The sequence below is a fragment of the Chelmon rostratus genome, chromosome 4 (assembly GCF_017976325.1).
Source record: "Chelmon rostratus isolate fCheRos1 chromosome 4, fCheRos1.pri, whole genome shotgun sequence".
NCBI lineage: Eukaryota > Metazoa > Chordata > Actinopteri > Chaetodontiformes > Chaetodontidae > Chelmon > Chelmon rostratus.
This window is the reverse complement of record NC_055661.1, coordinates 25,778,143-25,792,173: the sequence shown is the minus strand read 5'-3', so window position 1 is coordinate 25,792,173 and position 14,031 is coordinate 25,778,143. Positions and strand designations below refer to the sequence as shown.

General features: G+C 42.8%; 1 protein-coding gene across 1 annotated transcript in view; it reads right to left on the bottom strand.

The window, feature by feature from the left end:
• nhsa (Nance-Horan syndrome a (congenital cataracts and dental anomalies)) overlaps positions 1-10,121 on the bottom strand; it is a 59,593-nt gene extending 49,472 nt beyond the window's left edge. The window contains exon 1 of the mRNA XM_041935720.1: positions 9,671-10,121. Coding sequence (XP_041791654.1) covers positions 9,671-9,950 — 280 coding nt within the window. The 5' untranslated portion in view covers positions 9,951-10,121. The remainder of the gene's footprint in view (positions 1-9,670) is intronic.
• Between the last annotated feature and the right edge of the window lie 3,910 nt (positions 10,122-14,031).

The window sequence follows — 14,031 nt, the reverse complement described above, 5'->3', positions numbered from 1 at the left end:
CAAGGCATCAATTCTAGGTTGATCTGTGGTCAGTAAATGTTTAATAAAGGAGAATTGCTCACTAAAAAGCAGAACATAATGGAGAGCAGGTCATCCATTTTTATGGCAAAGCACTTTTTGCTGCTATAGCAGGATGGTCTCTCCCCAGTGGGGCTGCTGGGAGCGGGTCTGGCTGAATCTCAAAATAAGAAACTGGGATACAGAGACGAGTGAGAGCGAAAGAGAGACCCAGAATCTCAGAGAAAGCAGTCAGAGGAGAAGAACAAAGTATACAAAATGCCTGAGGGAACGGGCAGGCACAGAAATTACTGGCAAGGATAAAAGATGAATCCGGATGGCGAGGAAATATCCCAGAGGAGGAGGGTATAAAGGAGGGAGGAACAAAAGCCAGTGCAGGAGGGTGAACTTGCGTGTGCTTCAAAGCACAATGAGCCGGGTGGAGAAGAGCCGTTCTCTCACATCGACCTGTCCAGGAAAGCCTGTGTGGAGGCCTCGGGTCATTCTCGGTACCACAACTAGTGCTATTTGGAGCATTAAAATGATGCACATGTGGCATGAAATGAATAGTGCACTAAGTAGAATTCCCTATCTGATAAAAAACTGTTGATTTACAAGGTCAGATTTGGCATTTGCGGAACTGGTCTTGGGAGATAAAAGTTATAAAAAGAAACAAAAGTCATGCTGTTACTTTACGGAAAGGTGACGAGAAGCAGACACCAAAAATCTCCGTCCAGGTCAGTGACGCTCGTTCACAAACACTCCTCCAGACTGCTACGGGGTGCCTTCCACTTCTTCCACTAAAAGTGCAAATCAGCGTGACAAGTGAGGGCCCACAGGACGGTACAAACACAGCAGGAAGCAGATAAGGCCATGAGGAGGGAGTCTGGCCTGAAATGGCAGTTGTATAAGGAGGGCAGAGGATGGCTTATTAGGTTAGAGAGCCATTTGGCACCAACAAGACAGAGAACATAAAATGGCTTAGTTTGGGATAAAGACTGAGGATGGGAGAAGCAGCTAATCTGGACCCTAAAAAAATCCACCTATCAACATGTTAAATAGTATCTGGGTGGTTTAACAGTGTGTAAGAATGGACCACTTGTCGAAGGTCACTCCAAACAAATAGAGGGCAGCATATCACCAGAGTGACCTCTAACTGCTGCTCACTATACTCTTTGCTGTAGCTACTGTATCTATCACTGCCATTAGCTAGTTAGCTCAGTTAGCTGTGCAGCTAGGCTCTATCAGTTGACTGGAGTCTGCCGGGACCAGGAGCTCGGGGCTCTGGGGGATTATTGGCCTGCATCGATCTCAAAGAACCCTGAGACCAATGGAGGCCAGTTTGACGACAGGGAAAACAGTGCAGGACCAGGACTCTGACTCTGGGAACGTCAGGAAAGCCGTGAAGCGTGAGCAAGGAGCAAGAGGAAGCAGACTTTGTGAATGATGGTTTATGCCGACCAAATCAGAGACGGTGATTGTTGGAACAGTAGAAAGACAAACCAACATGGTTTTGGTTTCAGTGTGTTTTACGATGAGTTAAAAAGGCAATGCAGTTCGTCTTGGTTCAATAAAAAAGTGAAACTTGAATTCAAAAGGTGTACGGTGGTATTTTTTGGTTTAATAAGGAAAATAGGTCTAAAAATATCAACTTTCTTGTCATGTTGTTAGTTCATTTAGTTTGTTTATTAGGATAAAAAAGCTGAGAGTTTGGGAATCATAGCAAACTTGCAGCTCACCCACATTTCCCAGTAGAAACTATGTGATGGGAGGTCTGAGCTATGCTACCAGACTATTGCCTCTTGAGACAGGACAGAGTCGGGCTATACAGTTAGCATGCTAACTTCAGTAGATATCTCTGCAAGACACGTCTTACATTATGTCAAAAGTGCTACTTCTTCACATTGTCTTGATGATGTTAGTTAATTTTGGAAAATTTCAAACTTAAATTCCTAGATGTTGCACTTTTAATCAATATGAAACAGTGCAAAAATGACAAGTTGTGGATTTATCGGAGGGTATGTGCTACTACTTCTTGGCCAGGTGCAGTGACTTCCTTTGGACAGAACCAGGCCAGATGTATCCCCCTTTCTGGTCTTTATGCTCAGCCAAAGTATCTGTCCAGAGGAGGTAGTTCATTTTTAATAGAAATACATTGTGGCGTGAGTGGCATGATTATCTCATCTAACGCTCAACAAGATAGCTAATAAGTGTATTTTCAAAACGATAAACTATTCCTTAAAATAACAGTATTAAAACTCATAGCAGCCGCCAGGTTGCTTTAAATATTCTGCTATGGTGCTGCTGAGGAACATAATATAATTAGAACTATAACAACACTGCTGAATATCTCTCAGTTCTGATGAGATTATTCCAACTGTCCCACCAGACTGAAAAGAAAACCCAACACCTGAAACTGTACGTGTGAGGACAAATCCAACAGATCTATCTGCTTTAGGCTAAACTGATGAGTCCACCATTTACACACACCCTCATATCCACAGGTGCTTTCTTCTTTGCATCACCTGTGTGATGGTGGGATGATTGATGAAAAGCCTCCTTCAACTTTAAAGACTCAACCTGGCCGATCCACTGGCTCGTATACAGAGGTGAGGTGAGGGGAGTTCAAATTCCAGCCAAATCCCAGTCTAAACACCTGCATGGCAAAGACTACAAATTCACACGTGTTTCCTTCCTGTTAAAATACAAAGCCATTATAACTCACATTTTCCCCACCACCCAGCATTTTTACACCTTAGGTTTGTTTTAATGTCAGAGGAGAAGATCCTTTGAAAGCGTCCATTATAAAATTTAGATTTGCATGCATACAGCATTTACACACTACAGTTCAGTGCAAAGTATAACTTCCGACTAGCAAAAGAGGTGTCCTTCAAAGAGCAGGAGAGTATTTATCTAATGTAAGGTACTTTTTATACACCGGTGACTCACTCCCTGTGTCTCAGATCCTTTATCTCTCACTTCCTACTAATCTCTCTCACCAGATAGCGAGGCAACTCTTTATGTGGGATAAGAAAGTTCATGAGAATCTTACTCGACTTTTTACTGTAAAGATACCATGATCTGTCTTAAGATTTCTGTAAGAATAATTCCATTGCGTAATATTTAAGTCTGTCTTTGTGACTATAGTGGCGTGGGAGGAGGGACCGTAGAGGAGCACAAAAGCTGGGCAGGAGATCATATCATTTAAAGACGGTCTGACTTGGGAGAGGAAACCCATGCAGGTGGCCTGAAATTCTTCTGGCTAGTGGCGGCAAGACAAAGAGCAGCTGACGATCGTTTTATAGCCCTGTGGGCTGTCAATATTTCTCCAGGTTGCCACGGAAAAGAATGTGAGGTGTTGTAAACTGCATGCTACAATAAAGTTAGTTTAGCTTGAAGTCAGACGTGTATTTATTTGATCTTCGGAGAAAATCTGGTAGTCTCAGCTTCAGTAGTAAGAAAAATAGCGACATGTGGGTATAAGCAGGCGACTGAGCAGATGTTGTAGAGCCAAAAACAGAGATTATCTCTCATGAATAAATAGAGGTGAGGTCACACCCATGTATATTCTGTGTCAAATACTACAAGAAGTAGTTGCAGTGAATTGTCTTTGGTACAAAAACATTATTTGCCGCAGATCACAATAACTACAAAACATGACAAGTTGTTTATGTGTAGTTCGATGCATAAAATTAAGATTTTAGCCATGCAGCTGTTCATGGCTCAGTTCTTCTTCAGCCATGAGTGACGACCTGGACGGAAGACTTTAAGTTACTGAGTTGACTTTGACAGTTTAATCACCACTGGCCCTGGACCGGGTTTTGCCGGTCTGCTGACCTGTGGCTATTCAGTATCATGTCAAACATTAAATCCACTCTAATTGGCCGGTCAAGTCTTTAGAGGCCAAGTGATAAGAAAGATGGGGGCGGCTGTGTTTGCTCTTTTGTGTTTTGAAGGGGTGTGTGGCAGGGGGTTTTGAGGTCAGCAGGCTTTTGAGGTCAGGGGGTGGATGACTTTGCCCCCTCCACCTCAATTTCAGGACAAGCTTGAATTGTCCTGCTGGCCCCCCAAGTTCCACACTCAGAACTCCATAAAGAGTAATGACTGCTGGGGAATGTTAATTAATAAGTGTGTGTGTATGAGAGACACACACACACACCTCAGGGTAGGGAGATAGCACGGTCCCCAATTCCTGCAGCAGAAAAAACAATCCACTCACACCAACAACAAACTAGAGCTTAACTTCCTCTGAACAAGCCTGTTGTTAGAGGTTCACATGCATACATTCCAGTGGAGAGGCCCTAAACACACTTAACACAAATGTTGTTCTATATACCTGAAAATATACAGAAGACCAGAAAAGGGATTTTAGGTAAGTGTGTGGACGCCCGCTCTCAGAAGCACTTGCTCTCATGGAGGGTCCCACCACAGGAATGTAAAGTGTAATCACTCACATGTTTCCCTCCAGCAAAGCAATGAAATCCTTCGCCATAATTTTAACAAAATGTCTCCTTTCCTAAACAAACACAGCTTCAACCCCTAACTCCAGTTTCCACCCCCCATCTCCCCTAATCACACCAGCCATCCGGGCCAATTTAGGGAGCACGTGTGGGGTGCAAGGTCTCATAAGTGCAAGCGAGCACTGTGGTTTCCTGGTCATTGGCTTTTTGGAATGCTTGACTTGACAGAAAGGTTCAGCAGAAACCACTTCAATCGCAGGCTGAGCAATCCACCGAGGCCTGAGGTGCTGAGACACACACATAGTTAATGGAGCCTGGTGAAACCTTGAGTTCAACTTGGCACAAAGACCGCACTCCTCATTTCAATGTCAAATGACTCTGGTATAAAAATAATTTGCTGACAATGAAGTGTTTACACCATGCTATCAAGTTACAATGTAGAATACTGAACAAAGCCAGGTTTGTTCTTAGTTAGGTACTTTTTTCATACTCTGATCCCAAAAATGCAAAATCATAGTGCTGAATATAAGCTGCAGGGAAGTAGAAAGATATGAAATAGATGCCATTAGCTATAAGACAGCTGAATGAAAACAACAGGGCAAAGCATCATGGCTGCCTAGGCCCTCTCAGTGTCTGTCTGGGAAGATGGGGGAAGGTGCAGGAATAAATGAGCAAGTCTTTGAAATCTGCTCTATAATTAGCAGGGGTACTATATCAACGGCAGGTTGTCTGGACCTGCAGAAGTATGCTTACAGTTCTGATAATGAAAGAGAAAAGATGAGTAGAGGCTCTCGATCTTCTAAAATGTGATCCAAGAATCACTGATGTCTATCTTTTCTTCGCATGAATGACTTTAAGTCAGTGCAAACTTTATGGAAAGAGACTGGTTAATTTCTTTCCACATCTGTTCCTACCACACGTATTTAACTCAGCTACTTGATAAATAAAAATTGAATCAGAGAGAACATTACTGATAAAAAAGCACTTACTGATAAAATGTTTTCATTCTATTGTGCATCCTAACACGGATTACTATTGACCTTGGATAGAGCTTGCAATGACTTGTTGCTGCGGCCTCACGTAAATCAAAGTTCCAGTAATGGCCTGACTGGGTCAATGAAATGCAGACGGAAAGGACTGTCAGCAGGCTAATGTGTTTTCATGGTCTAAACTGCTCTAGTGGAGCTCGTAGTAGCATAGATGATGTACTAATACCGTCCACAGAAACTGTCATTTCAGGCCATGAGGCTCACAGAGCTGCACGAACGTCACAGTGCTGAAGTGGCTACGAAGTGACATCAAGAGACAGAAAGGACGGTAGCTGCAGAGCATAAATGCATGGTGCTCAATCTTACTCAAGGGGCTGTTTAGGCAAGCAGAAAAGTAGCACAGTGGAAAGCATAAAGCACCTTTAAGCAAGTGACAAAACGTAACTGCTGCAGGCTCCTGTTTTCTTAACTGCTCTGTCACATGTAGTATCTGTCAAGCAAGGTACCGTATGAGCTGAGTTCTTTGAGTTCGAACATCTAAGCTGACTGCACCTGACAGCTATAAATGGAGAACCACAATATTAATGCAAGCTTAATTAGTCAGCTGGTTAAATAATACTTTCAGAAAAAAATCTCCAAACATATGAGAGAACTGTGCTGCTGTACTGTACTGTTTACAGCGGTATACATGCAGTGTGCTTATCTAAAAGATAAGATATAGACTGTGGTTTTTCTTTCATGTGGGGTCATTTGCAAACACTGTTTCTTGGTGTACATTATTTTGAATTCAAACTTTTGTGCACACAATTATCCTGATGATGTACAGGTGTGAAATAAAGCATTCTGACAAGTCTTGTTCAAAGCATTGAATTACAGTTGTACCGAAGGTTTATGTTGTAATACTACAACCAAAAACACGTCTTATCACTTTCAACTCGATGCTTTACAGTCACAGGATTATCATGCAAGACTGTGCACACAGTTTGCAACACTAACGCATGATAGATGTAACGAGATCTTCTTCTTGCATCTATAATGAGCAGAAAGAGAATGACACAGTGTCAGATATGTATTTTGAGTGCTACTGTTTAATGTTTTTCTCAGTTTTATTCAGTGGATCTGTGCTTTCCTCTATTTGGTATTGTGAGGCAGTCTCTAAAGCAGTCTGTACAAAGAATGTGTGGTAAACTGCCAGCCATGTGCTCTCGGACCAGAAAAGCCAGAGGGCCACTTGCCGCCACAAGTATTACAGATCCCCCTCCACACTGAGCCAGTGTAACTTAAAACCCAGCAGAGTGCTCTAACATGGGACTGCACTACAGAGTCGGGTCTGGCTGAGGCACTCTGATGGTAGTCAAACGCAGACATTGATGGGGTGTCACAGGAGAGCTGTCCAAACACAGAGCTGAGGGATACATGCCAGGCTCCCGGTGTGTAAATGTGTGTTGAAGTGTGTGACTGTGTGTGTGAAGCAGAGGATATGAGACAGAGGAAGAGAAAGAAAGAGTGTTTCGCATGGATTTGACTAAATGGATTACCAAAACAAAGACAACCTCTTCTTATTATTTGTCTTTACAGAAATATTTGTATACTGTTTGTTTAAAAGGATCTCTGGTGTCATTTAGTTGGACTGCACTGTATAAATAGCCATGCCAATCAATCACATACAGCAGAGGCATCACTTAACTGTCTATATATGGCCGGCTCTTGTGCAGCTGGGGTTGTTGATAGAGAATAAAAGGCTCGATACGAGATGGAGTAAAAGTGAAAGAGAGATGCTGCGCTCCCAGCAAGCCGAGTCGTTTGACCTAAATGTGTCAGCATCACACCAAGCATTTAAAAATATGTCCACATACAAATATTACCACAGAGGGGAATGGAGAACAGCCACAACATTCCACACCAACGGTACCTGTCTGCACCACCAGACAAACTTATTCCAAACAGCAAGGTGGCTAACGTTGGACAGCGTTTGTTGTACCTTACAGCGGGTCAATATCTGATTCTGTATAATCCAACATGGCATCTGCAGCTGTGTCTTCAGCAGTTGCTCTGGGGACAAGTCATAGCCACATCACAAAAGCCCACCCCCACCTACTGAGCCCTCAGTGCATTGCTCCATTTACACTAATTGTCATTCAGATGAGGCAGAGTTCTGTTGTTTAACATGAAAAGCACAATTAAGAGTAATTAGGCTTTTGCAGGCCAAAGGGTGTTATCTGGTAACCAAGCATGCATGACCTCCTGGACAACAACATGTAGTGCAAAAGGGATTTGATCGTTCCAATCCAATATATTAATTCCACGCAGCAGACATGGAATGAGTCCGACAGTAAGTCATTTCACTCTAATTTTGCCATTTAGTGTCAACTTCCTACAGCAGCTTAAACACAAACTGAGCTGTGAGCACTTCAATCATAAAATGTGACTCTAATTCCAACATGCTGTAATAACTGATTCTAAGAGTTAGCTTTATCAAAGTAGCTTGCCAAATTAATTTACATGGAGTCTGGTTGGATACAGAGAGCTGGAGCAAAAAGAAAACCATGATCGACTCAAAAGAAACAAGATACTGTGTCACTTATGATCATCCATTAACTCTGTGTTGAATCCCAGCTCGGAGAGGAGCGTACTTGCAAATCTGAACTGATGGAGCCTCTTTGGATCAGGCTCAAACTGTCTTCAAGACCAAGCAGCAAATCCGGTTGCCTTTGCCTTACAACATCTAGATATGACCGAGATGACTCAGGAGATTTATGGACATATTGCAAGTGGTCAGCTTAACATGACACTTAAACAGGCCAGCAAAACTACTCAGCAAATGCTGGCAAAAGTAAATAAATCTCAGCAGGCATCAGGTTTAAGAGGGTTTTGATGGAAGGCAGCAGAGAAATACCTCCAGGCAAACTAACCCATTCACAGACCACAGGAAGCAGGGTCTGAGGAACATGCAAGGACTTGCTGAACCTAAACTAAAGCAGGGTAAATCCACTGGGGTATGTCCAAGCGGGAGAGACTCTTCCGGGCTGAACAATTCTGGGGGTTAGAGAGGGGTGCACAGGTGTCTCAAATGCTTCCTGGAGAGTGGGTTTATACATAAATACCTGCACACACACACATGCATGCACATATTACATAGGCTTATATTCATTACTTGGAGACTTACCCCAACCATAAGCACTACTTGTCTAATCCTAAACCTTACCCTAACCTTATCCCAAGTTGACGAACTAAAATATGATGATGAAATATGAGGACGTTTTGTCCTCAAAAGCAAGGCAAGCCCCCTCAATGTGACTGTGTAAACAGATTTGTGTCCCCACAACGTGGGTAACACACACACACACACCACTATCACATCAAACCACAGTGGCTCGGGGTGAGGTGGGATGGGGTGGGGGTGGGACACAGAGACTAAAGGAGCCACATGCTGTGTTATCAGGGTAATGAATTCTTACTGGTGGCCAAGCAAAGTTCAACCCATGAGGACAGCAGAGCATCATGTTTGACTTTAAACACTCCACAGGCACCCAGGCTTATGACTGTATCAACGTTCAATATGAATACATATGGTCACTGGTGTTTTTTAAACCTAAAACAAAAAATGGACAATTTGACAAAATTAGAGGGACAAACACACACGCAGGTACCACTGTGCGTCATTAACAAAGTCACCTGAAGCCATAACGTTGACCGACACACCGGACTGTAGCTCGGAGAGATAGGCCGTCTATAGCAGGGTAATAGCTAAGAGGCTACTAGCATGAAGTCGGCAGCCAGGCTGTCACACGCCCCTCAGCGTGGGGAGACATGAAAACAGCAGCGCGTGTCTCCCAGGATGAACCAACAGGCTAATGTCGACAAAAACAACGAAGGAAACGCTACAACTTCAGAGAAAAAGGTAAAAGTCTGGCTTAATAAACCTGGCTTACCGCGACTCAGTAACTTTAATGCAACTTTATCGTACTTCCAGGCAGTTTTTAAGCTAGTATGCTATCTTTTGTGTGTTTACTTAGCATTATAAAACTTCAGGTAAACTTAGCTAACTTTATTTTAATCTACGCCATTGTTGCTGTAGCAACCGAGTCCCCAGTCACCGCGGAAAAGCGGAAAGGATGCCTCCTCGCGTGTTTTCCTCGTGCCGGAGTCGCGCGCCGTACGTGCGCAGGCGGCTCCGATATAAAACAGAAAGCAACTCAAGTCAAGTAACGCTAAGTTACTCACGCACTGCCTCCTGTTTGGGGTCCAGCTCGGAGGAGGTCTGCAGAAGCTGGTTGATCTTACTCTGCAGCCCCCTGACCCGATGGTTGGTGGATGTGATGTCGTTTTCCAGCTCCTGGAATATGGAGCAGGCATGTCTGGCCAGGTCCGACAGCTGCCGCAAGGTCCGAGATAGAGCCACATTACTGATGGAGACCAGATCCTCGAAAAGCAGACCCTCCTCGTTTGGGATTTGATACCTGCACAGCAACTGAGGTTCCACGACTCGTTTGGCAAATGGCATGTTGGTGTGGACCGGGGAATAAATCCAATAAAAGTGACCCAAGAGTGAGCAGAAAGCAGTTCTCGCCCCTCGGCCCCTGATCCAGTTTTTCTGAATTCAGCTGCAGCTGCTGATGCCCCCCATCCTTTCATTTGTTAGAGAGGACTGTTGTGCTCCTGGCTGCTGCGCCGGGTCATCTGCTGCCCCTAATGCTAGAGTGTTTTTCACTGCTCCGAAGTAGAGGTGGTTTTTAAAAAAAGGCGCTGCGAAAACCTGGAGCGGAGCGCCGGGCTTCACTGGATCAGGACTGCCTCGCCGTGGTGGCTTCATAGGCACCTGGACAAAAATAACACAATGGTCCTGAAACTGTTTCAGGAGGGACACTCCACACACATTACACCAGAGATCTTATGCGCAGGTTAAAGTTGTACGAGGAGGATGGAAAATACAATACAGTTCACAATAAAGTGAGTTCAGTTCACAGAGTAAAAACTTGTTTTTAAACAAACATTCTAACTATAAATGCACTTGGTGTGTGTGTATGAAGTATAATTCAACAAATATAGTTTAACTTGCTTAATGGACATCCAACACAGACCCTCTTTGCAGTTACTGTTAAGTAGATCTGTCAATGAGGGGAGGTACAGTGTGTTTTCATCTATATGCAATACATATTTTTTTATATATTTTTTCTACATATTTTTTCTTTTATATAGTCAAATTTCATATTGCTTGTATAATATGTACATATATATAGCCTACTTTTCATTTTGTTTTTTTGTTTTTTCAAATGTTCTCTCTCTGCTGCTATTTTTCTTCCTACTGCTATTTACATGTTGCTGTAATGCCCAAATTTCACCGGCTGGGGATAAATAAAGCCACATCACAAATCTTATTTTCTTATTTATTTTATAACTAAATTGATTAGTCAATTACAGAAAACTTATGGCCTCAATCACCAGTCGGGGTCTGAGAATGACCAGGGAGCCATCATCAGCTGATCTAAGAGGGCATCCAGGCTCATAAGGGGTTAGTAGGTTTTAATAATTAGGGGAATGTGAAGCATTGAAGGTCAACAATGACATTTTAAAAGCCAATGAAAATGAACAGGAAGCCAATGCAGGGAGGTCAGAATTGGAGTTATATGATTTTGTTTTCTTGAACAGTGTCATTTCAGAATTCTAGATGGGGAAAAAATAAAGGCATGGCCAACCCTGTGTGAACTCTTAAAGGACAAGAAGAATCTAATCTTTTATGTTAAGTTGAAAGAAACGTGACTGAACAACCTTTGTCTTCAAAACAAAGATCAGAATGGAACGCTGTGATTAGTGGATTGTAACAGGCAATATAACTGGGTGTCAACATAACAGTGGTACTGTACACTATATTTAGATATCCAGTCTGGTTCCAAATGGGAATATTTCTCGTCCACTCTGATATTAATCTGAATGCCTTTGGGTTTTTGACTGTAGATCAGGCAAAACAAAACATTTCAATATGTTAGTTTAAGCTCTGAGTAACTGTGACGGACATTTTTCACTATTTTCCGACATTCATAGACCAAACAATTCAGTGTTTGATCAAAACATAATGGGCAGATTTATTGAAAATAATGGCTATTGCAGCCCAATTTTTAACTGTCATCTTATTTTTAGAGTTGACATCATAGAAAATGTAAATTAATAATAACACATACGCGCATACATACATACGTAACGCATTCTGGAGAAGCATCACACGGCTTCTGCTATTCACACTGTGGTGCTTCAGCTGTGCTATCGGTGTATTTTAGGTGAACATGGAGGGGGACTCATATTTGTAAGCGATATTCCCTCATCGGCAAGCTGGGGAAGGTCGAGACAGAAGTAGGCCGGGTATCTGGCTGAACATTCTGCTCGAAAGCTGCAGCACAATATGTGTTCTGACAAAGATTCAAGTAGGATTAAAATAATTATGAGATGATCTTTTACATGACACCAAATACATACATTTGTGCAGCTTGTCGGGGTTAAATGTTTCTTCATTCGTGGATTTGTGACGAAACCTTGAGGATTCTTGTTTTACTGCATAATTTCCATGTCTAGGTTAATCTTTGCTCTCACCTCTGTGTGCAGACCTGACAGCCTCGGCCGAGCTTCATTCACATTTGCTGAATGAGTGTTTAGCTAAATCCCACCAGCTGACGGGGCCAGAATCAGCAGAGGTGACAGCCTAAAAGCCCTTCCTGTGGCCTAACTAATGTCCACACCAGAAGTGCAACCTTTGCAAAGCCCGGCACTGGACAAAGGAGGGACGAGAGAAACGGCGAATGTCGTCATCTTTGAGTAATGGTGCTGCAACAAAAGGGCTAACTTGAACGGACAAAAGCTGGTAATCTTTGTTGTGAGAGGGGTCAGCTTTAACTTTAAGCCACCGCCACAAGTTATTGAGAAGCCCGTTGCTGTGTATTTACACTGAACTTGAAAAGCAACTCTGTATGTCTTAGTTCATTTCATTAGATTAGCTTTGAGTTTCTGCTATTTTCCAGTAAACATTTGGTCATGGAAATGCACTTTCTGAGACATATATTAATATGGAGGTCTACAGATGCCCAAATCTGTTACTGGGGATTTTTTTCTTTATGCGTCTGAGAGCACTAAATATCACTGTCTCCAGCTAGACGAATCAATAATAGTACTAACCATGTAGATAATAATAAGCCAGTTGCTGACTTTGTGTGAGATAGCTGGATGGCAATTATATCAAACAGGCGTTTACTCAGAGACGACACATGGCTGACACATATAGTTTCCTCATCACGTGCAGCTGTCATCTCGAAATGCAAAGCAAACACTTTTAAGTGGTATTTATAGTTCAGTGAGAATGGCTGCCTTTTAAGCTGTTTGATTTAATGAGTACGCACACCCTCTCCTGGTGTGTAAGATGAAATAAAACCTACAGTACGGGAGGAGATACTGTAAGTCGATGCGGCAGGTACTGACATGCAGCGCTGTGCCAAACATCGGTTATGGCACGGAGGAGTTACGAGCGCCTTGTTGTCGTCTGGCATCCTGTGTCTGTCTCCCAGACTGAACTCATTCACTCCAGCTCATTCATTTTCTCCATTCATTCTCTCAGATGTGGGAGCGGCGTATTATTCCAGAATGCATTAACACAGGCTCAAACACTGCTTTGCCTTTTTCCTGAGATTTAAGGATCTGTTTCATTTTGCTCGTTCTTAAACACTGTCCTGCGATTTCAATCACCCAGAAGGACTCATTCAGTCGTACTTGTCTTTGATCCTCTGCTGGGCTCAGTTTAGTCTTGCAGAATCCTTCACATACCTGACAATGAGTTATATGCTGCTGTTTCCAGGAAAGTTTAAGAATACATCAACCACGCAAACTGTAAAAAGAGTAAGAGTCTGCAGCCCTGCTAGCAACTCTGTGAGGATGTACTGTGGCAAAGCAGTGCTTTAAGTTAAATGTTAATATTAGCATGCGGACATGCTCACTTCAACAATGCTAACATGCTAATGTTAAGTAGGTGTAATGTTTATTCATGAGCAGTTAGCAGTGAGCATTTGCTCATTAGCACTAAACACAAAATACAGCTGAGGCTGATGGGAGTGTCATTAGTTTTGCAGATATTTGGTCATAAATTATTGGAAAAATTTGAATTTTACCTGACGGTGGTGCTAAATGAAGAGTCGCACAAGCCTTATTATAATTCATCCTGAGGGGGACATGAATGCCTGCACCACATTCAACGCCAATCTATCCAACAGATGTCAAGGATTTTTACTCAAAACCACAAATGTCAACCTCATGGTGGCGCTACAGGAAAAGTTGAGAGGTTACCAAAGTGAACAGGATGCATCGTCTGAGCATCGTGAATATTTGTACCAAATTTGCCTCCAATGTATCCTGTAGATGTTAAAATAGTTCACCGGATGTGAAAAGTTCGATCTGCTGGTGGCCCTGGAGGTAAAGTTAGGGGATAATTAAAGTCATTCAACCTCTGGGGACCATGAATGTCTGCACAAAACTTCATGGCAGTAGTTGTTGAGATATTTTAGTCTGGACTCAAGTATAAACAGACCGAGGGACCGACATCGCCATCC